General features: G+C 54.9%; 8 protein-coding genes across 8 annotated transcripts; 2 read left to right on the top strand and 6 right to left on the bottom strand.

Moving 5' to 3' along the window:
* Positions 1 to 235: 235 nt before the first annotated feature.
* On the bottom strand, positions 236 to 2,445 carry LMH87_011072 (uncharacterized protein; the record flags this gene model as incomplete). Its single annotated transcript, XM_056200153.1, has 2 exons — positions 236 to 1,910; positions 1,967 to 2,445. The coding sequence occupies 2 exons, from the start codon at positions 2,443 to 2,445 to the stop codon at positions 236 to 238; spliced, it is 2,154 nt and encodes a 717-aa protein (XP_056052032.1).
* Positions 2,446 to 3,656: 1,211 nt separating this feature from the next.
* Positions 3,657 to 5,288, bottom strand: LMH87_011071 (uncharacterized protein; the record flags this gene model as incomplete). Its single annotated transcript, XM_056200152.1, has 1 exon — positions 3,657 to 5,288. The coding sequence occupies one exon, from the start codon at positions 5,286 to 5,288 to the stop codon at positions 3,657 to 3,659; it is 1,632 nt and encodes a 543-aa protein (XP_056052031.1).
* A 936-nt stretch (positions 5,289 to 6,224) lies between these two features.
* Positions 6,225 to 6,794, top strand: LMH87_011070 (uncharacterized protein; the record flags this gene model as incomplete). The annotated part of the gene is made up of 1 exon (XM_056200151.1): positions 6,225 to 6,794. The coding sequence occupies one exon, from the start codon at positions 6,225 to 6,227 to the stop codon at positions 6,792 to 6,794; it is 570 nt and encodes a 189-aa protein (XP_056052030.1).
* Positions 6,795 to 6,913: 119 nt separating this feature from the next.
* LMH87_011069 (uncharacterized protein) lies at positions 6,914 to 8,155 on the bottom strand (the record flags this gene model as incomplete). Its single annotated transcript, XM_056200149.1, has 5 exons — positions 6,914 to 7,370; positions 7,426 to 7,756; positions 7,821 to 7,925; positions 7,978 to 7,981; positions 8,105 to 8,155. 5 exons carry the CDS (start codon positions 8,153 to 8,155, stop codon positions 6,914 to 6,916), a joined length of 948 nt encoding a protein of 315 aa, XP_056052029.1.
* Positions 8,156 to 10,848: 2,693 nt separating this feature from the next.
* LMH87_011068 (uncharacterized protein) lies at positions 10,849 to 11,765 on the top strand (the record flags this gene model as incomplete). The annotated part of the gene is made up of 4 exons (XM_056200148.1): positions 10,849 to 10,930; positions 11,016 to 11,049; positions 11,118 to 11,166; positions 11,244 to 11,765. The coding sequence occupies 4 exons, from the start codon at positions 10,849 to 10,851 to the stop codon at positions 11,763 to 11,765; spliced, it is 687 nt and encodes a 228-aa protein (XP_056052028.1).
* Positions 11,766 to 12,659: 894 nt separating this feature from the next.
* Positions 12,660 to 13,808, bottom strand: LMH87_011067 (uncharacterized protein; the record flags this gene model as incomplete). The annotated part of the gene is made up of 2 exons (XM_056200147.1): positions 12,660 to 13,672; positions 13,781 to 13,808. 2 exons carry the CDS (start codon positions 13,806 to 13,808, stop codon positions 12,660 to 12,662), a joined length of 1,041 nt encoding a protein of 346 aa, XP_056052027.1.
* A 1,211-nt stretch (positions 13,809 to 15,019) lies between these two features.
* On the bottom strand, positions 15,020 to 17,281 carry LMH87_011066 (uncharacterized protein; the record flags this gene model as incomplete). The annotated part of the gene is made up of 2 exons (XM_056200146.1): positions 15,020 to 15,436; positions 15,491 to 17,281. 2 exons carry the CDS (start codon positions 17,279 to 17,281, stop codon positions 15,020 to 15,022), a joined length of 2,208 nt encoding a protein of 735 aa, XP_056052026.1.
* Positions 17,282 to 19,054: 1,773 nt separating this feature from the next.
* Positions 19,055 to 20,353, bottom strand: LMH87_011065 (uncharacterized protein; the record flags this gene model as incomplete). The annotated part of the gene is made up of 3 exons (XM_056200145.1): positions 19,055 to 19,969; positions 20,021 to 20,212; positions 20,279 to 20,353. 3 exons carry the CDS (start codon positions 20,351 to 20,353, stop codon positions 19,055 to 19,057), a joined length of 1,182 nt encoding a protein of 393 aa, XP_056052025.1.
* Between the last annotated feature and the right edge of the window lie 1,195 nt (positions 20,354 to 21,548).

Raw genomic sequence — 21,548 nt, 5'->3', positions numbered from 1 at the left:
AGAAAAGACCCATGATCCATCCGCCCGCATCTCCGGCAAGCAAAAACACCTCGTCAAGGACAAAAAAGGGAAAAAAGCCATTCACCCCAAAAGAGCACCCTGTACACAAGTACCACAAACGGCAAGTCGTCTAGTCCCGCAACAGCTCGATTCGATGTTGGGCGCGAAAAAGGATATTATAAAAAAAAATAGGCAAGAAGAAAGTAGGGCCGTGAGAAGATTCATCGTCATAAAACTAGGTCTTGCGCTGGCGCTTAGAATCTCTGGGAGGACTGTTCAAGTCATTGCGTTCAATCTCCTCTGTCCCTGTCGGGCTCGGCGTGTCGTTTCTCCTCTGCTGCTCAGCGGCCGCGGCCGCGGCAGCAGCCTCCGCGTCCAGGTTAAAGTTGAAGTCGCTGCCGTCGCCAAAGTTGCCGTCATGAAGGAATGCGTCGCTGTTAAAGTACTGGTCTAGATCCACATTGGGCGCGTCAAAGAAGCCATCCGACCCGTCCAGCCCGGGGATGCGGCCCGAGGGGCTCAGAGGACCCAGCATCTCGCCCAGCTCGCTAATCTTGGCGTCTTGGTCGCTCTGCAGGCGCTGCAGGCGGTCCAGCTCCTCCTGGTTGGCGCTGATGTGGCTGAGCGACGGCGCGGGCATCACGGGTGATCGCATTATCGGCGACAGAGACGGTGGCGACGGCTTGGCGGTGGTGTCAGGCTGCGGAGTGGCCGAGGCCGAGGGCGGTTGCGTCGTGCGAGCGCGACTGGGCGGTGTCGCCGATGAGCCAGGTGGCGACTGACCGGCCATAAAGTTGACGAGCTGGCTGCGCTGGTCGTTATTCAGCGTATTGGGCGCGTTGGCCACGAGCTCGGCCGCGCCTGGATCCAGAGCTGTCGGAGTGCTGGTGGCATTGTGGTCGTTGATAATCTTCATCATCCGCTCCTGCGGATTATTCTCGAGCTCTTGGCGTAGCGAAGGCGGTGTGTCGTTGTCCAGAAGCTCCGTGACATGGCCCATTTCAGGGTTGTGCATATTGCCAGACTGGTAATTAGGAACAGAGGGTGATCGGCTCGACTGAGGAGAAGCCTGCTGGCCTGGAATGGGCGGCAGCAGGCCTCTAGTACGCTTGCCCATATGGCCTCCATGCGAGTTCGAAGCATCCATCTGAGATTGAATATAGTCGCCGAGATCCACCACACTGCCGTGTCCCTGCTGACCCTGGTTTGTCAACATGCTGGAAATGATATCGCCGACGTTGGAAGAGCCGCTCTGATCCTCAAGAGTCTTCCTAAAGACGTTGGCGAGGAAGTTGAGAATGGCGTTGATGGAGTTCTGATGTCGGTCGTGCTGGCTCTGGAACATGATCGCCTGGTTGTACAACTCATGATTGTTACGTTGCAAGGCGCTGATAGCTCCACGGATTAATTTTTGCTGCTCGCGTAAGTTTTGAATCTCCTCCTTAATCACAGCGATTTCCTGCTTGGGTGGAGCGGCATTCTCTGTCGACGGCAATGTGCGACCAGCAGGGACGTGGACGCTGCTTGGCCCGGGTTGGCTGGCGCCGTCCTCGTTGCTTGGTTCATCATCACTGCCTGCTTGGCCGGACGCGTTCTTGGCCGTTTCCTTCTTTCCCTTGGGCTTGTTGATGAGCCACAGTAGATTGGGGTGCCCTCTTCGAAAATAGGGGTTCTTGTATTCGCTAGGGCTCTTATTCTTCCTCTCGCTAGCGCGCATCGAATTATCGGAAAGTCCAACGCATTTGTGGAAGCCGTACATGTTTAGCTGCCGAACAAAAGAGGCGTAATTGTTGTGTTTGAAAAGTTCGGGAATTAATGTCTTGGCAAACTCATCCTCATCCAATACGATAAATGAGTCGCCCTTTTCCGACCAGCGGATAAGATCTTCGTTTTTGCGCTCTTCTAGGAAACTGCGTGCAGGGTTAGTGAATGTCCGTTAGATATTGGTATAAGGAGTCAAACAAACCTGCTGAGTTTCTGCACAAATGGCGGGATCTGTTTGCGCTTTGTGTGCGCTTCTCGCTTCGCTTTGGCCGCCAGCTCCTCCAGTTTCTCCACGCTCTCTTCCTCGGGGTTGCCCTCGATGTTGGTCTGTTGCACCAGCGCGCCATCGACATCAGCAAAGCTACCCCAAGGATCTGTATTTGCATCATACGCGCCTCGCTGGTTTGTCGGCAACAGCGTTTGGTTCATCTGGCGGCGAGCCACAACGTTGGACGGCCCTGGAACGGGCTGCTGAAATTGGCCGGCAGTTGGCATCATGGCGTACGGATTCGCGGTGTAGTCGTTGTTGTCGAGAAAAGCAGTCGGGTCGGGAGCGCCGTTCCAGCGCGTCATCGCATCGGACATGGCGTCAGCTGTAAATGGTTGCTGCAGGTTTTGCTGGACGGGTATAGCCGGGGATGCGCCAGGCGCCGCGCGCTTCCTGGAGTTTTGTGTAGACATTGTGCCTTTCCAGCGACGACTGAAAGATGACTAGCGAGTGTAGATTGGCGGATCAAGATGCAGTTTCGAAGCGTCTCCTGTGAAGTGGATATATGCGTCGCGTTGCCGAAGAGCCAAGCTAGTAAGGAGTCGCTTATAGGTCGATCGCGACACGGATAGCAAATTAAGGCACGTTGGGTATAAACAGCCCTCCGAGTCTGCCGTATCCGGGCCGTATCGCGATTCTCAATTTGAGGTGTGAAAGGAGGTGGAACGCGCTGGGCGCAGCAGCAAAGCGGTGTCGAAGACGTTGACGCTCAACGGCCGACAAACAGCGTCACGCGGCGGAAATCAAGCAGCGGAGTACCGATATAATAACAGCATGCGCGTCTTCTGTGCGCTGCCGGCCAGTCCGTCCTAAGAGCAAGTCCGCGGTGAGACAGCGGAACAGTATGATCAAGCTCCGCCGAGGTTTGGCAGTCGCAATGAGGTGTGTCGGGGATCCGCTTGGGAAACTTTTACCAGATCCGTCGTTGCAGCGGGGAAAAGGGGCGCGCTTTCGAGTGTGGTCGTCGTGATAGTTGGCCGTAGAAGATGTATAGTCCGTAGATGCCAGTGCAGGCGAATGCTTTTGTCGCTGAAGCTCTATCTCCCTAAGGAGCCGCCAAAAACGCTTCGAGTTGATATGCAAAGCCAAAAGTTGAACCAAAAAACACCACGTTAGCGGGCAGATTGACAGCGATAGCAGCGCCAGGCCCTGGGTTCAGCCAATCACAGTGCCTACTGATAGCTTGCGATACGCAAAAGTGAGTCTGCTATGCTTGCACGTGACCTTGGCGGGGCGGACTTCCACCTACAAGGCTGTATGACGTTTCTGTCCACGTAGACTTGTTGTGAGTGTTGGTCAAAATTCGTGTTATTGTGAATTGCCTTCGTTTGGACCTGTCAAATTATTATATTGTGAATTGGCTTTGTTTGGACAAGTGGAGTATCAATAAACAATCGACCGATCCACCGCGTAGGGCGTTGTGGCCCAGCATGATCGCTGCTCTGTGCACCAGAGCGGACTAACAACCTAACAACAGCAGGCTTTGTCGTCTATAATGCTACCGATGCAAGATCTTGTATACCCTTGCACGAAACTTGGGGAGCGGCTTCAGCTCACTTGGAGTCTCACAATAGTAGACCTCTCTGGTGAATTTCAAGGGTATCGATTGTATATATACCTTCTTTTATTTGGCGCCCCGACCTGCCAACGATGCCGCCTGTGACAATCGAGCATTCCTGGCCTGGTCCCGCCGTTGATCCCATTCACGCCCAGACCCTCCAGATCGGGCGTCCCGCTTTGCTCGTTTGTCTTCACGCATCGACTGCTCTTTGCTCCGAGGGTCGATGACTACTAGGTCCTCCTCTGCCTTTTTTCGATTGCGCAAATCTTTGCCCAACTTGTCGGCGGCGAATGACAGCTGGTGAGACATCCAGCCCTCGTCGTCGCTCTCCTCCTTTTCCTGCTTATCCCACGATGTGCAGCTCTGGCAGTTTGCGATGAAATGCAAATCGCAAAGTTCTGCCTCTCCATCTCCAGCTTCGCTCTCCTTCACCTCGCCATCGTCCTCGGTGTTCTGGGCAAGCTCCTTTCCGGGCGGCGCCTTGTCAAGCCGTGATTGGAAGCCCTTGAGCATTTTCAACGTCGCCTGGTCATCCGAAGAGACGGCACTAGAGCCACCAGCGTGCCTCTTGCGCGCGCCGCGGATGGATGTCTCCGGAATCATGGACGCTAGGGTCGATTTCTTTCGAGGCTCCTCCTCCTTTGTAGTATGAATGGTTCTTCTCATGGAAGCTTTCAGGGCAGCCATTTCTTCATTGGCTATTTGCAAGGCAGTCTTCTTGGGCTCCTTCGGGTAGTCCTCTACTGTCTCGTCGCTATCTTCCTCTTTAAGTGGTGCTCCTGTTTTCGCGGGCTGTGCTGCTGGCTCTGTTGTGTTCACCTCGTCTCCATCATCCTCAATCTTTGGCGTAGTCGTCTTCTCCTTCTTTGCTGTTTTCGGTTTTGTAGATTTTTCCATGGCTGGCTCCTCGGGGGATCCGTCGTCCATGACTATGCGGGTGTCGAATTTTGCCTTTTTGGGCAGCGAAGGCACTTCTTCGTCGCCCTCCTCATCGCCAAAACTGAGAAGCTGCTTGCCGGCCTTGCGCTTCTTCCTCTTTTCCTTTTCTGCGGGCTTCTTCTGTGTATGCGTAGCCACGCGCGTACGCTTCTGCATGTCCTCGAATGGGTTGACCAATATCTCAATGCGCTCGATTTTGACCGCATACATGGGCCGGTCTGTGCCCTCTTCCACCTCGGATTCGCCTATTTTTGCCAGGTTGTATATAGTGTCGCCTGCGACGCGGCCAAAGAGCGTGTTCTTGCCATTCAGCTCCTCCGTCTTGTCGAGTGTGAAGAAGAACTGGCTTCCGTTCGTGTCAATGTGGCCCTCGTTTGCCATCGCTAGCAGCCCGCGTCTGTTGAACTTTAGGCGCGAGTGGAATTCGTCTCTGAAGTTGATGCCCGTCGGTCCAGCATTCTTGCCGCGACGCTGGTCCATCGGCCAGGCGTCCAGGTCGCCGCCGAATGCGCCGCCGTCGTATATAGATTCGCCGCCATTTCCAGTGCCGGTGGGATCGCCGCCTTGTAAAATAAACTTGGGCACCAAGCGGTGGAAGATTGTGCCGTCGTAGTAGCCGTCGAGACTGAGCTGAAGAAAGTTGCGACAGGCCAGTGGCGTCTGCTTCGCGAATAGCTCGACGAGAATCTCGCCGAGTGTGGTGTGAATAATGGCAGACGCCGTGGGCTGAGGCTCAAGATTGTAAACGGCCGACATGATGGGCCTGCCGTATCCCAAGAGAGTGTTCGTCGGAGTTTTGCTTTCGCCAGTGTTGCAAAAAGTTGACCTTGCCCAAGCTGTAGGTAGATTTTGGCGGCTCGTCGCGCCCCACACAAGAAAGGCACAGGCCAAGACTTACAGTTGAACGTCCCAGACACATTAGCAACGTCACTGCAATCAATTTTCCAAAGTTTTCTCTATTTAAAGCAACTCGCCATCGACTAGGATATCCATTAATTCGAACTTGTTCCCTCGTCGTGACGGGTGTCTCGAACTGGGAACCAGCGTCGAGAGGGGACACTTCAGACGCGTCGAGCGCGTTCGCTCTCACCGGCCCTCGTCCTTCACCATTTTCACAACACCATGAGTCGGCAAATCGAGTTGGCACTAATATCTTTGATGCCATCATATGGCACGGATATACCCCCAGCACTTGTTCAACTCGCAAGCTCATTGCTTGCGCAGTCACGGAATCAATCAAGCACTCTCAAGGCTGAAGAGGAGATTGCCCGCATGTACGCATGCGCGAACATTGCGTGCGATCGCTTAAAGATACAGCTTGATCTACCGCCCATTGAGCCTCGGCCTCCTGTACCACCCAGGATATATAAACGATTATATGCTCATCTTGACAACATTTTAGCTACTTCTGCGAGTGGCGGGCGACGCAGCTCGGGCCGTGCTCGCACGCAAGTGACCAAGTTTGGGGCGGAGGACAGCACTGCCAGCTCACCGTCGCGGCCGGTCCCGTCCCGCGGAACACCAACAAAGGACCAGAGTCTAAGCCAATTCCGCAAAAATACAACGCCTATAAGCAAAACTACCGGGGCCGGGGCCAACGGCGAAAGTGAGAGGACAGGGCTACCACCTTGGGTCGCGCCGGTGATTCGGTTCTTTTGTACTGAAACTGGCAGCAAAAAGCTGGCACCTACTATGTTGGCAGGTATCGAATCTGTTCTGTTCCCGCAAGGCCAAAAGCTGGAGGAGGAATGGGCAAAAGGTCAGACGACGGAAGTGGTAGCTGCTGTTCTGTACCATGTCACGATGAGATTTCAGGCCATAACGGCCGGGGTACCCATCGACAGTGACAGCTACGCGCCAATTCGAAAGGAGATCCTGAGCATCCTCGGCAAAGCTCGCAAAGAAGTCGTCTTTGTTGGGGCTGAAGACGCTGGCGCATGGGACGGATGGACAACTGTCAAAGCCAAAGACTTTGACGCCATGGTTGAAGCGGCCAAGGAAAACGAATGGTTGGAAAGCGATTGGTATCGGGGGATCAATGACGTGGTCCAGAACATCGGCGACGGCGATGTCAATATGGACGAAGGTGATGAAGGGACTCAGGAAGGTGTTGGAAGACGTGCGGACACAATGTTCCAAGATCGATATGATTTTCTGAGCGCGGGCCGAAGAGCTGAATACAAAACGTGGAAGGAGGCACAGCTGGCCAGGATAGAAAAGTTGTTAGCGGCACAAGGCGCGATGGAGATTGACACACAGTAATATATGACCAGAGGCAAGGCCAAGGCCAAAAATAATACAATTCGACCATCACAAACACCAGCAGTCACTCGTATGATTTCATCGGGTCGGAAAACCACATTTAGCTATACAAATTATATCTATGCCATCTTTCCAAGGACATATGGATGACCGGCACTCAGCCCTCCGTCTACAGCCCAAGCCTGACCATTGACGTAGCTCGATTCGTCGCTCCCCAAGAACAAGGCAACACGCGCCACCTCATCGGCATGGGCACCGCGCCTCAGAGGGTTGATCTGCCCAATCTTTTTTTCGGTGCCACGCGAGCGCGCGGCTTCGTACACGGGCGCCGTCATGCCCGTCTCAATGATACCTGGGCAAATGGCGTTGATGCGGATGTTGGTGCCGGTGAGCTGGTACGCGATTGTCTGCGCGGTGTTGATGACGGCGGCTTTGGAGGCAGCGTACGGGGTGGTGCCCGCGTTTGACCGGATGCCGGCGACGGAAGCTGTGGCAATGATGCTCCCGTTCGGCTCGGGCTTCTCTGCCGAGGTCTGCTGCATGGCGGGAGCGGCATGCTTGGCAGCAGCGACGACACTACAAGGATACTTAGCATCACGATGGCGCCGAGACGAAAGAGGGATCGTCATACCTCCAAGAGTTTGTTCTCATAACTTCCATGAAATCCTTTTCCTCATAGTCGGAAAACATGCCATACTTGCCGATGATGCCCGCGTTGGCGAAGAAGATGTCCAAGCGCTTGTACTTGGCCAGCGCGTCGTCGACGACGGCCTTGACCTTGTCTTCATCACCAGCATCGAATTGGCGGACATGAACATCCACGGAAGGGTAGCCAGCGTTAATTTGCTTCTTGTGAGTCTCCAAGTGAGTGCCGTCAAAGTCGCAAATGTAGATGGCCCTGGCACCGCTCTCGGCGTACTGGTGTGCGGTGGCACGACCGATGCCCAGCGGCGAGTTGGCGCCTGAAGTGAGACATTGTTAGTTAAAGTCGGCTTTATTGGCAAAGTTCTAGCAACCAGTGCCTACCGGTAATGATGGCGACCTTGCCCTCGAGACGAAGTCCGTTGGAGGGACCGGCTTTGCGCTGTATGGGAGGCAGGCCAAGCTGCTTGCCCAGAGCCTCGATGCGGACTTTTGCTTGGTCAGCCATTGCGATGCGAAATATGAATTGACTGAGTGCTACCCGGCTGTGTCCCAATTGAAAATGGAGATGCGGGATATGTCTTTTTTTAATGTTGGGGGTGATGCGAGCTCATCGTCAGCCTGAATGGGTCGCAAAGTCCGAACCTTGGGCTGCCGAGGTCCAGGACCAGCCAAATCTTGGGGTAATTGGACGACGGCGGCGCTAGCGACAGCGGCATTGGCCGTTAATGTGCCTGTCGTCGCCGGTCGGTCCACCCCCCGGAGATCCGTCCACAGGCCTACCGCCACCTAACAGCCAAAGCTGCAGGCGTGGTTGGCCGCTATAATGCCCCGCCACGGGACGGACATTTCGGCCATTGTGCCTGCTCAAGGGCACGCGACATTTGGAGTGCTGTATGAAGGATAAGCTGAATGCAAAAGTGATTCGGACAGTCCCCCAGGTACTTGACAGCGAGAAAGACAGATGATTTTTTTTTTTTGGATGAACAGAACAAGGCGAGGGTCGGCACACAGCAACTCGAAGCAGACGTGGTTACCTACCTAGGTACCTACAACGTAACAAGGCAGACTCCGCAGCCTGTCGCCGTTTGCTTCTTCCAACAACACAAAGCAGCAGATGCTTCGACACCACTGGCCATGAGAGCCGCTCGTCAATCGGTGCCGTCGTGGCTCAAATCTGCATCTATGATCATCGCTCCTCGGCTCTTCCTTACAGCTCCGCTGCAGGCCGCCGCCATGGCCGATGCAGCACCAAACTCCGGCGCTCTTAGTCCAGCAATAAGACAAAGTTCTAACGTTACACGACTGCCTAGGTGCTCTAAAGGGTGACTAGAGATTGACTTACGAAAAGGCGATTGCGAAATCAAGACAGGGCTAATTATTGCCTAGACTGCATCGATGTTTGATCTAGTCTAGGTAGTAGGAGCCTCGAATTACACTCTCTCCTCCTATTGGGAAAGACTTGCAGCTGCCTATTGGTCACCAAGGCGCCTCTCCATTTAGCTTTACGCCTCTGCGGCGTAAATTACACGTATTTGTATTCGCCTGGCTCAGGGCGATACAGAGCAGTACACATCGGCGCTCAGTTTGCGCCATGCCGTCCGGTGAAACAGTCCTCCAAGTCAGCAGCCTCAGATCGGCCGGCGCCGCCTAAACAAAATACGCATGCGCCAACTTTATCAAGAGTCAGGACTAGTCAACAAGTTTGCTGTGTACAGAGATGTGGCCCTCTTGTCAACTCTTGCGCAAGGCAAGCAACAAGTACGCAGCAAGCATGTACTAATTGTGTGGCTCCAAGCAAACGAAACATAGACGACTCTTTTGGAAATTTGCAACGTCTTGGCCTTCTCATTGCCTGTCAACCCTCGTGTTGACGGCTCCAACAGGCTCCAACAGGCCTCCAGCTGCGCCATGTTGTCAAATACGAGAAATTCATGCAGCCATTCAAATTCCTTTTTCGAATGCAAATATTCGATACTGCCAATCTGCCTACCGACAAAAAAAAGCCGCCAAGCCAAAGCGCGATTTCCAAGTCCTACATACATCCTGCAGGATGTTCTGCATCAGGCCCTGGCGGGTCAGACGAGGCATCCCGAGTTTCGAAAGTGGATCGTCACATACAATCCTCTCACTTGTCTTGTAAGAAGTGTGTGAGAAATGCGCCCCGATTTCATGGAACTTGCTCTATCGGCAGCCAGCAAAAAGAAAAGAAAGGGGGCCACGCCATGTACTGAGAGCAAAAATATGTCCCTTCGCCGAGCGCGATTTCCCTTTGTGTCGTCGACTGCGTCCGGTTTACACCACGCCTTCATGCCGCGCTTACGCCCGTGTCTTGAATGCGATCAACGCCAAGCTGACAGAAGTGTACCGCCGAAATTTCTCACGATGCCAAGTGCAATACCGTCTTACTAGTTTTCAATCCTGACCCTGAAGAGATGACAGCCAGGCTTCAAGGGAGCCATGTGGCCGGTTTGAGTGATGGGACGTGTCATGACCCCAGCCCGCTTCTGCCGCGCCTCAGTAGCAGATCCCACCACATTGTCTACCAGCCTGCTAATAACGGCACTTATATCTCGAGCCGGCACGCCCCTGCTTTTACCCTTGCTCGACCATCTCCTGTATTATGAACACTTCGGACGGATGCGTTACGTAGCAACTCACAATAGCGGGCCGTCCTCAGATTCCTCCAACGCTCGAGGTCTTGTGCGCAGTACGACGCTGTAACGCCTTGCGCTCTCAACCGAACTCGACGCTCCTTGTCTTGCGTCTGCGGTTTTCCAACGCCACCGCTCGAGGACACTTTTCTCTCTGCTTTCACGATCGCACATTTCAAGAAGGACGAATGAGGACGCCTCGCGCAGTTGCCCTCACCCCAAGCTGAACCGTACTAAAATATTCTGACCATCATTGGGATTCTCTTTTGGGTTGGGTAGGAGGGATCTTTTGCAGCGCCTCTTTAGAGAGTCGGGGAACACAGAAAACAGTGTTCATCTCGAGTCGCAGTGCGACGCAGTTACCGAGCCAGCTCGTATCCTCTCCTCCAATCGAATACTTGCGCCACCATCGCATCAAGCTCAGAGGTCTAGCTTGTCTATCACAAACCAGCCATCTTGTCAATTTTTGACCAGTCTCGCCATCTATATCATTACAACAGACCTCATGCATCTCATTCAGCAATACGAGTTGGCTGCAACACTGTTGAAGACGGATATTGCACAAAATCTACGCATACGCCGCCGAGCTAGTCATGGAAGCGTGCGTTGGAAGTACATGGGGGGCCATCGCGGGCAATGTACAAGATCCGCCGGATTGCGTCAGAGGCTGCCGAGAGAGCCTGCGACAGCTACTCGCACCCGACGACGAGACCTATGCAAAATTTTGCGGCACACTTGTGCAACTTGACCAGCCTCAAATGGAAAATATGCTCCTCGGGCTGTACTGCTGCGACTCGCAGCTATGTGGCGTTGACAATATTGGACTGCCTGGTTTTGACCGTAAGCAGAAGCAACCTTTCTCCTTCCAATTCTTCCTTATTTAAGCATTGCAGTATTCTTCACTTGTACTAACAAATCTCCATAGCCAACGTCGACTTTTTAATCAACGTTTGCTCAAGGTAAGACCGAGCCTCTTTTATCCTACAGCCATGATTACTGTTGTGTACAGGACTAAAACAAGCAATAGTCTAGGATTTGAACCGATTAGGGACCCTGGGCCACCACCAGCAACGCATGTCTGCGTCAATACGTTGCTGCCCAGCAGTGATATATCTTGTTCGAGGACGATAATTTCTCCAACAACGACCTCCAGCTCTTCGTCTTCGCAAAGGACCTCCTCCTCCATTACGTCTTCGCCGACAACGGACAGTGCAAGTCTGACAACCACGGACAGTTCAGCTTCGACGACGGAGAGAACCACAACTTCGACGTCAGAGGGGAGTATAACTTCGACGACAACCCAGAGTTCAACATCGGCTACAGATTCCTCGGGCAGCACAACAGCTACAAGTACTGTCATGACGAGTATCAGTGGAACTGCAGCCGCACCACCCCGAATATCCTCTCTGGAGGATCCGCGGCTAACGGAGAACATCTCCGGACCCAGAGACGATGCCCCAGGCGGGTTATCGACAACGGCAAAGATAATCATTGCTGCGGCCGTCGGCGGCGCGATACTGGTGGCAATTATTGCTGTCCTCTGGCACTGCCGATATCGCAGAAAGAGCAGAGAGCCAGAACCGTCCATGGAGAGAGAACCAAGCCTGATCCTAGTGCCGTCAATTTCTCCCACTTCTCCGTTCGCGTCTCCATCCCCATCTTATCTGGGGCATGATGGAACACCACTTACACCACCGCCGAGACTGAAGGAGAGACGACTCTTGCCTACGGGATCGTCGGAACAGCTGATTGAGAGGGGACCCTCACGTTTACGTCAGGGGTTTCATCTTCCGACTGCGTCAAGAGCAGGCCTCAATTCTCCATATGGCTCGACTGTCAGTCCAGCTGCTGCTTTGAGCGCGGCTGCAGCTGGTGCCGCCCTGGCCAATACGGACCGTCGACCCTCAGCGCCGCGGTCGCCAAGCCGCGGTCGAAGCCCTTATTTAAGCCCAACACGAAGTCAATTCGCTTCGATATCTTACGCGTCATCTTTGGCTGACCCGGGCCCGCCGCCAGATAGGGAGCTGCCGAGTACACCCGTCCGCGCGGCGACGGCGCAGTCAAGAAGCCGGTCGCGCGCAGACGTATCACCCAATGCGATTGGCGTGGCTTTGGAGTTCCCACCACAGGAGGACGACATGTCCGCTCAAGTTAGTAATGAGAGCGGCGAGAGCACAGAATCCAAGATCATGACGGGACCTATGCGCGGGCGCGGCAGTTGGGGGGATAGCTGGTTGGCATCCGATGATGAAGGACAGTCGCGGTTGGCGCCGCGGATGCCGGTAGCGCAGCGCACAAGCCGCAGCCCCATCCTCGAAGAGCGTGAGTTGGCGAGGATGGCCGGAGAGTATTGACCTGCAACATCACGCGTCGACCCCGGAGGACAGACTTGGAGGGACGATACATATACATAACAAATACAGGCAGAGTTGTCTTGCACATATAGTAATACACTAGGCACGGCATGGCACAGCATCGGACAAGGGCATCCAAAAATTAATATCATGGATTCAGTCTAGCATATATTTTGTACGCTGCATAGCCCATTCAATCTCCCTCGGTATCAATTCTAAATGTTCAGCCCCTTCAGCGAGGCAACCAGATCAGTGATGCTCTTCTCCAGCGAAGTCCACTCAATGCCGAGCACCTTGTTCGTCACCGAGTTGTCAATCTGGAAGAGCTTCTCCGCCGGCGGCGCCTCGCCGCCCTTGACGTCGGGCCCGGGAACGGCATCGCGCCGGTCGGGGAAGTTCTTGTAGACGACGTCCGCCACCTGCCTGTTGTCGAAACGGCCGCCGACGATAAAGAGCCGCTTGCCGCCGGCCGCGGGCGTCTCGAGCGCCCGCACATGCGCGGCGGCCACGTCGCGCACGTCGATCCACAGCACCATGGTGCCCGTCTCGGGAATCTCCGACTTCCACTTGCCCTGCAGCAGCGCGACGACGCGCTCGTTGGACGTGTTAATGCTGTCCGGCGTCGCGAGGTGGTGCGCGACGGGGCCAAACACCAGTGGCGGGTTGACGGTCGCCAGGTCAAACGCCGGCTTCTCCGCCTCGACAAAGTCCCACGCGGCGCGCTCGGCGAGCGTCTTGGACACGCGGTAGCCCGCCATCTTGTTCTCGGCGGCGTCCCTGGCCGTGTTGGGGTTCCAAGACCGCTCCGTGTAGACGACGCCGTGGTCGAGGGCCTTGCTGGCGTCGAGGATGGCGGCAAAGGACGAGGTGACGACGACGCGGCGCACGTGCGGCGCGTGCGCCTTGATGCCGCGCAGGATGCCGGTGGTGCCGTTGACGGCCGGGTCGATGAGCTCCGTCTGCGCGTCGGAGAAGTTGTAGTGGAACGGCGAGGCCGTGTGCAGGACGGCCGCGAGGGAGGCGCCGTGCCGGGCGAGCACGTCGTCAAAGGCCGTCGGCACGGCAATGTCGCCGACGGGCACGACCGTCAGGCGCTGCGAGGCGACGAGCTCCGGGTACGCGGCCGCGATGGTGTCGGCCTTGGACTGGCTGCGCACCGTGGTGATGACGGTGTGGCCCTTGGCGAGGAGCTGCTCGAGGATGTGGGCGGCGATGAAGCCGGAGCCACCTGGAGAAGATGGAAGCGTTAGAGAATGGGCCCTGCGGAGAAGAGGGAGGGGTTTATTGGTAGTTAAGTAGCCTATTTGAAGCTATCGCGGGCGCGGGGTTAGCTTACCGGTCAGTAGAATCGTCTCAGCTGCCATTGTAAAGTGTCTATGGAGGTGGTTGTTGTAATGCGAATATAGTTCAGACAACGAGGGGAATGCGCGCTTTATAGATTGGCTTGAACGGATTAGAAATACAGTGCACTAAGCCCGCGCAATCTGAAGCTTCTCCTGCTCTTTCCAGCCCGTGGTCAAGCTATCGCCGCTCCCCGCTCTCCCCCACCAACGGAGGTAAGCAAAAGCGTGGGCGCGAATAGCTGACGTCAATCAAGGGCCCCATCGCGTTACAATGTGCTGTGATGGCATTGATTTCGGGAGACGCTAGCTAGCGTCGCCGAGCGTCCCGTCTAGTGGCGGCGACGGATCGCTGATTTGGAACTTGAGCCCAAACTTTACGGATCACTGGTTTTGACATCGTTGATTCCCAGCAAGGTATGAAGTACATGCGCGCAGGTACATGTGCTGTGGCGCGCCCGCTGAGCTGCATAGACCCCACGGTTGAGTGCATATACAAGTCAATTGCGTTACTGGTACCTGCATTGCTACCCATGACCGGTTGCGTGGACCAAGGGCCGTCAAGGTGCATGGTGGGATAGGGGTCAGCCGCAACTGATAACGCAGAAAACAAAGCCCGTGAGCACTGGTCAAGAGTTCATACCGCCCATGAAAGTCCTCCCAATCGGGCATCGCCAAACTTGGCCATTAACCATACCGGGTGTCAACGTGTAATCCATAAACTTGTTGTTGCTGCATGTCCCGGTATACGCAGGCTAAACTTGAGGGGTATATCTTGAGAAGAAGCATCGTTGGAATTATTCTGGCCTGCAGCGGTATTGCACGGCCGAAAGCTGAGGTAGTGGTTTTGTTGTGTCCCTTCATGCACCAGTACGTATACTGTACGTCCACGCTCTGCCCAGTCGAGGCACTTCTGAACAATAATGAAAATGCATTGCTATCCTACTGGATATAGTGGTTGTGATATCTTTTTGATGATTTCGTTTTCGGCGCCAATCGGTAATGTACAAAAGCTGTCTCGCAGCCTTATGTGCTGCGCAATGCTTCAAGTCCCAGCCTGTCTAAATAAATTCGAATGAGATGATGCTTCCTTCTCCGGTAACAAAGAAAATCCACAGCCTCTCAGCTTCGCCTTGTCCAACTCTCCACATACCTGCATATCTCCTGATGCCATAGCATTAGGAGGGGAACAGACTTCGAAGTTTGGACAGAGCGACAAGTCTCCTGTTCGCTCATCATTCCGCGGCGGCAGGAGGAGCCGGTGATTCGGGTTCGGGGTGAGGTACACCGCCCAGGCCAGGAGGGGCAGGGGGCTCGACCGGAACTGGCATCACCATGGGGCCACGGGCAAGAACCGGTCTGCCAGGCAGAGACTCGCCACGAATAACAATCTCCACCTCTTCCTTATCCAGCGTCTCGTACTTGACCAGCGCCTGAGCAAGGAGATCTAGTTCCTTGCGCTTCTCCGTCAAAAGCTTGCGCACATCCTCGTACGACTTCTTGAGGCTCTTCTGCACCTCCGACTCGATGATGGCTCTGGTTTCTGAACTTAGGTTCTCATAGCGGCGTCCATATTCCATGGGGCCCAGGACGTGGGACATGCCAAACTGCGCAACCATCATAAAGCCCAAATCCGTGGCGCGCTCCAGATCCTATCAGCTCACGTTAGTATGCCATTGTAGTCTGTCGTTGCAAAGAAAACTCACACTAGAGACTCCGGATGTGACCCTGTCATCACCGTAGCGCATCTCCTCGGCCATCTTGCCACCGAGAAGCACGCGGATGTTGGCGGTGTACTCGGCGGCCGTGGTGGAGTACTTGTCCATAGCCGGGACATTGGCTGTGTGGCCGAGCGATCCGCCCTTGGGCAGAATTGTCACCTTGTACAGCTTGCTGTCACTCTCCTTATCATATAGCTGAACAAGGGCGTGACCAGCCTCGTGATACGCAGTCATCTCCTTTTCCTTCTCCGAAATGACCATTGACTTTTTGTCAGCGCCCATGCTGACGCGATCAAATGCCCATTCAAGGTCGCCTCTAGAGATGATGCTCGCCTTGGCGCGACTAGCGTGAAGCGCGGCAAAGTTGAGCATGTTCTCTAGCTCGGCACCGGAGCGGCCAGGCGAGCGAGCAGCGATTGCCTTGAGATCGACATCTTGGGCCAGCTTAATCTTCTTCGCGTGGTGCTCCAGAATAGCAATACGGCCGCGGACGTCAGGAAGACCTACGTCAATGTGACGGTCAAATCGACCTGGTCGGGTCAGAGCCTTGTCCAGGAGCTTGGGCAAGTTGGTGGCAGCCATGATGATAATTTTGGTGTCTTGATCAAATCCATCCAGCTCGGTCAAAAGTTGGTTCAAAGTCTGCTTGGAGTGAGCCTGGTCGCGAGGGTTGCGCTTTCCACCGACCGCGTCAAGCTCGTCAATGAAGATGATGGCGGGTGACTTGGCCTTGGCTGCGGCAAAGAGTTCGCGAACGCGCTTGGCACCAACACCGACGTAAATCTCGTCAAATTCAGATCCAGACATGTAGAAGAATGGCACGCCAGCCTCACCGGCCACGGCTCTGGCGAGGAGGGTCTTGCCGGTACCGGGCGGGCCAACAAGAAGAACGCCCTTGGGGAGTTTGGCACCGAGGTCAGAGAACTTCTCAGGGTTCTTGAGGAATTCAACAACCTCCTGGAGTTCTTCTTTGGCTTCGTCGCATCCATGTACATCTGAAAACCGGGTATTTTGATTCTCAGCCTTGACTTCGGAGTCAGTCTTCCCACCAGCGCGGCGGAAGGAGCTTAGGAACTCGATGAGAATGGTGACACCGACGAAACACAGGTAGGTCACAAGGAAAAAGGTCGCAAGGAATCGAGCCCAGCGGAAGATGAACATGCGCGTCGTCTCTTGAACCACGACATGAATAGGCTCGCCCTTGCCGCCAGCAGTAGCGCTGCCGAGACCCGCGTGGCCAACAGCAGCGTTGGCAATGGCAGCATCGGAGCCGTATCCAAGACGGCCAAGGGTGGCTCCCGACGCGGCGCCAGATGTCATATTGGTGCCGGCGTTCAGGGCCGCCAGCGCCTTTCTGTAGGCGTCCTCGGTCGCAGGGTTTGTGCCGAATCGGCCGGACTGGTAGCGCTCGACGAGGATTCCGGGCATGTTGGCGCGCAGAAGAAGCTGGTAAAAGGCATTTTGCGCATTGGCATTTCCGGGATTCCTGTTGGCAGACTCTTCCGCGCTGGCGAGCTGGTTCCTGGATATGTGGTGCGACGAGGTGCCAAATAGTCGGCGGTAGGCGGGTGGCGAGGTCCGAGGTCGGAAGGCGAGTGCTCTCGAGGTGGCCGCGTATTGCCGGTACGAAAACGGCGCAAGCGCAAGTCTTGATTGAGGCTTCCCGAATGTGCGCTGCGCGAACGACGGCGCAGAGAAGCGCAGCGATGCGGCTGGCTGAGCGGCGGCACGCAGTCCCAGTCGGGATAGCGACGCCACGGCTCGGAGATCAGCCATGACTGCGACGATGCGAAAGCGACGCAATAAGACCGCTATCAATGACTCTCTTTATGACAATGGCTCGCTGCTGAATTTTGTAGATGGCTCGGGTGCGTTCGATCGCCGCTCGGATGGGGTAGCGTGCGATGCTCGTGATAAAAAACCCCTGCAATGGGTGTTCCGTTGACGCCAGTTGGATACGCCGAGTAATTGAAAATAGATAATACAAGGGCGATTAACTAGCCGCACACATCGTAAGAGGCTCGGGCAGCCCGGTTTGTACTGTTGTGGCGTGGCTGGCCTGATGCGAAGACAGGCTTGAATGCTCATTCGCCCCAACAGGTTCCGAGAGGCAATCGTCAACGTTGGCCAGTGGGCGTGACGTCTGTGCTTAGTCATTCAGCCAGTCTGCGCATTTGGCCCAGCCGGCTGGTGCGGGTGCGCCGCCAGATCACCTGACAGAAGCCGCTAGAAATGGAAACCACCTGTTCGGCTGTCGGGACGGGCGCCCAGCATTACTGGAGTACCAGACTGCTGGTACGGCCGCGGTAGGAGCCGAACGCTCTTTGCAACGGTCAACTGGTGCTGCCTGCGATGTTGGCCATTTAATGTCAAAAAGTGTCTTGACCAACGGCAGTCCGCCCGCCATGCACAAACCACGCCGCGGATGATGCGGATTGGCGTCGTGCTCGAGTTCGAGTTTCATTCCAAATTATTTCATGAGCCACACCCCTTCGGCAAGTCTGCTCCCGCTACCGGTCCCTATATCTGATGGCTATTATGGCCATCCCTCCTGCGCCGCGCCAGGCACATCGTCTTTGGGCACGACGAATGGTCCCAGTTTTCGGCAATCAGGAACAGGCATTGACGGCCAACTGGGCAAGGATGCTGGTGTCTACTCGTAATGTCGTTTAATCAGGAGCCCCCCGGCGGTGTCGCACAGTCGCCAAACCAGGTGAGACCAAAAAAGAAGAATTTGCGCGCGCCCAGAAGGATGTGGAAGCGTCTCTTCCAAAGGCCAAAAACCCGGTAATAGTAATTTCAGCTGCAAGATTTGTTGATTGCTACAGAAGAATCATGTCTCACATACAAGGGGGGGAGGAGTAGGGGAGTGATGTAGCAAAGTACTCACACTAGGTGCTGCTTCTCAGGCAGCGCTACTGAATGCACTTTAGGGGCGGGGAAAGGCCGGCGCAGGTAATCTTTTGTGATGTGTCAGAATGAGTTCATACGTAGACTATCAATAAAAGAAGCAAAAATAAAAAACCCCCCCCAACGGTAGCCACCCTGGAGCAGATGTTCCCGTTGAAATACTGGTAAGAGTCCTGGAATAAAAAGGAAATAAACGACGGCGCATTCTAGCAAAAGCAAAAGTGACCTCATCCAAAGAAAGCACAAAAGGGAAACAGAGCACAAAAGTCAAGCGAGAACCATCAAAAATTGCCAATCAAATGTGCCACAGGGAACATCAATTAAATATGAAATTTTTTCCATTTCTCATTATGGAGTCCAACCGGTAAGTGACCATACTCCGAAAGTAATAAATATTAAAAAATAAACACAATGTACAATAAAAAGTAGTTCAACCTCCAGACCCTTGGGCACTGCGGCTTGGTGCTGTAAAACCCGTTCCCATATGTTGGTATCTCATCCGACCGTATTAATGTGCTTTCGTATCGTTCGTAATGATATATATCCTCGACCCAATTATTAATATATAGCTCTATTGTATTGTTGTACAAGAGCGATCATGGACACAGACCACTCGAGGTTCCCGAGATTGATGTCGCTTTAGATTGCTGCGATGCGGCTGCTAGGCAGCTGCATCGAAGGATCTTCAAACTCAATCTTGGGACCGCCGTAGAGGTCGTAGATGCCGGATCCGTAGGCGGGCAGCTGGCCGATGGTGGCGACCTCGACGGGGGCCTGGTACTGGTGGTACCACTGCTCAGACTCGGCCTGGGGAGAAGGGTAGTGCTCGGCAGGGGCCTGGGTCTGCTGAGGCATCGGCTGGGCGTAGTGGATCATGGGCTGCTGCTGGACGGCGGCGGCGTTGTGCATGGCGTACGAGTTCTCCTGCGAGGCGTGCGTGTAGAGGCCGTCGCGGATGGTAGGGCTCTGGCCGGCGACGGGAGAGAAGCCGGGGCTGCTGGTGATGGGCGTCGTCATGCCCTGGGTGGTGTAGGCCATCTCGACGACGCTGCTCTGGCGCTCAGTCTGGCCGCGAGGGACCTGGAAGGAGGGGTGGATGTTGGTGTTCATGGTGGCAACGCCCGGGTTGCCCTGCTCGACGACGTAGAAGGGCTGCTGGATGGAGTGGCTGCGCTGAAGCATGACGGGGTGCTGCTGGACAGAGTAGTCGCCGACGTTTTGCATGTTGTACTGGTGCATCTGCTGGTTGAAGTCGGGGAAAGAGGCGGCGCGGTGCATGACATGGTGGCCCTGGGGCATGGGCTGGCCAGGAACAACAGCAGAGACGGGCCAAGACATGGTGGTCTGGGTAGGAGTGGGAGGAGCCTCGCCCATGTCGGAGTCGGAGGAGCAGTCGTCCAGGATCTCGTTGGGGTGCAGACCGCGCTGGTGAGAGCGGCGCTGGTGCTTGACCATGGTGGTCTTGCGACAGAAGCTCTTGATGCAGCCGTCGTGGGCGCATTTGTAGGGGCGCTTGCCGGTGTGGATGCGGCGATGGCGGGCAAGGGAGGAGGACTGAACAAGGTGTTAGCGAGGGAGGGATCAAGAGGTGGGAATGTGTCGTACGTCGGAGAAGCGCTTGCCGCAGCCCATGTGCTGGCACTGATGAGGCTTCTCGCCGGTGTGAGTGCGGATGTGAACAGTCAGGGCGCTGCGCTGGATGAAGCTCTTGCCGCAGCCGGGAATAGAGCAAGAGTAGGGGCGCTCGTTGGTGTGGATTCTGTAATGGCGCTGAAGATCAGACTTGCGGTTGAAGCTCTATTAGGAGAGGAGTCGTTAGCATTGAAAGAGGTTGTGTCGTCGAGCATCGATGGAAGAGCTTACCTTGTTGCACGAGTCCCAGTCACACTGGAAGGGACGGGTGGCAGGCTCATATTCGACGAGTTCGAGGAGCTCCATTGTGAATGATGAAGATGAGGTGGATGATGAATGAAGGTGTGAATAAGACAAGAGGAAGGAGGGGAGGAGATGTAGATATATGTATGATATACAAGTCCAAGCAAGAGAAGGTAGTTCCTCGAAGTGATGATGGGTCTCAAGAGAGAGAGGCACTCCGGTGAATATATGTCGGAAAGGCAAAGGCAGCCGGGGTATACAAGGTGTGGATCTTGTTCTGAATCAAGTGGATTGTGACCGGGGGAGAAAAGACAGGTACTGACAGGCCCTGGCTTGGGAGTGTGGCACAGAACGAGCAGGGTCAGTTTATTCTCGGTCGGATTCTGACCTTGGGACACAGGGCCAAGAAAGTGGGTGCCGGAGTTGATGGGAGGTGCTCGAGCGTCCGGCAAGCAAGGATGATGAAGGCGGACTGCGTCAGGGTGTGTGTCTGTAAAAAACGGTTTGATGGATGTTGACGGAAGAGGTGCGATTTCCTGTCAGAGAAGTACTGGTGGTCGAAAGCAGGCCAAGAGAAGAATAATAATGGAACAAGTCGAAGCTGGAGTGTGGTGCTTTGTAGATGGTCGAGGCGAGACAATGGCAAGGGATGAACTGCTGGAGAGTACAGTGTCTTGCAAGAGGGCGAAATGAAGAAGCAAGTCTTTTGTTTCGAGGTAGAGATGTTGTAGACAAGAAGAGGCGAGAATGATCCCTTGAAGATGCAGGGACGCAAGGGGTGATGAGAGATGAAGATGTGATTGACGAGAAGACAGAAAACGAGGTTGGGTCGAGAGGAAGCGAGGCTATATAGATGAATGTAGGGGACCAGAGAGACGGGTCGGTAGAGAGGCAGAAGAAGCAACACGGGCTTTGGGAAAAGGGAAATGTGGAGATGGTAGTCGAGGCCGAAGGAGAAGATTGCGAAGTCCAGCTACTAGAGTAAAAGCAAAAAGGAAAAAGAAACGAGGTTGTTGGGTTTTGCAGGTAGACGCAGGCAGGGACAGCACCAAGAGAGCACTGGTGCTACTGAGTACAGTGGGTGCGCAGAGCAGCCCGCGCAGAAAAGACACAGCAGCACGGCGGCGATGGAGCCACCGATACAGACGTCGTTCAGAGATGGACTAGTTTTTTAGTGTCCAAGGGGAGAAAGCTACCAGGGAAGTGGAAGAGGAGGGGAGGGGACGGGGGGGAGGGGGGCGTGGCTGAATGGGAGAGG

Source organism: Akanthomyces muscarius, chromosome 4 (genome assembly GCF_028009165.1).
Source record: "Akanthomyces muscarius strain Ve6 chromosome 4, whole genome shotgun sequence".
Lineage (NCBI taxonomy): Eukaryota > Fungi > Ascomycota > Sordariomycetes > Hypocreales > Cordycipitaceae > Akanthomyces > Akanthomyces muscarius.
This window is presented reverse-complemented; position numbering and strand designations above follow the sequence as displayed.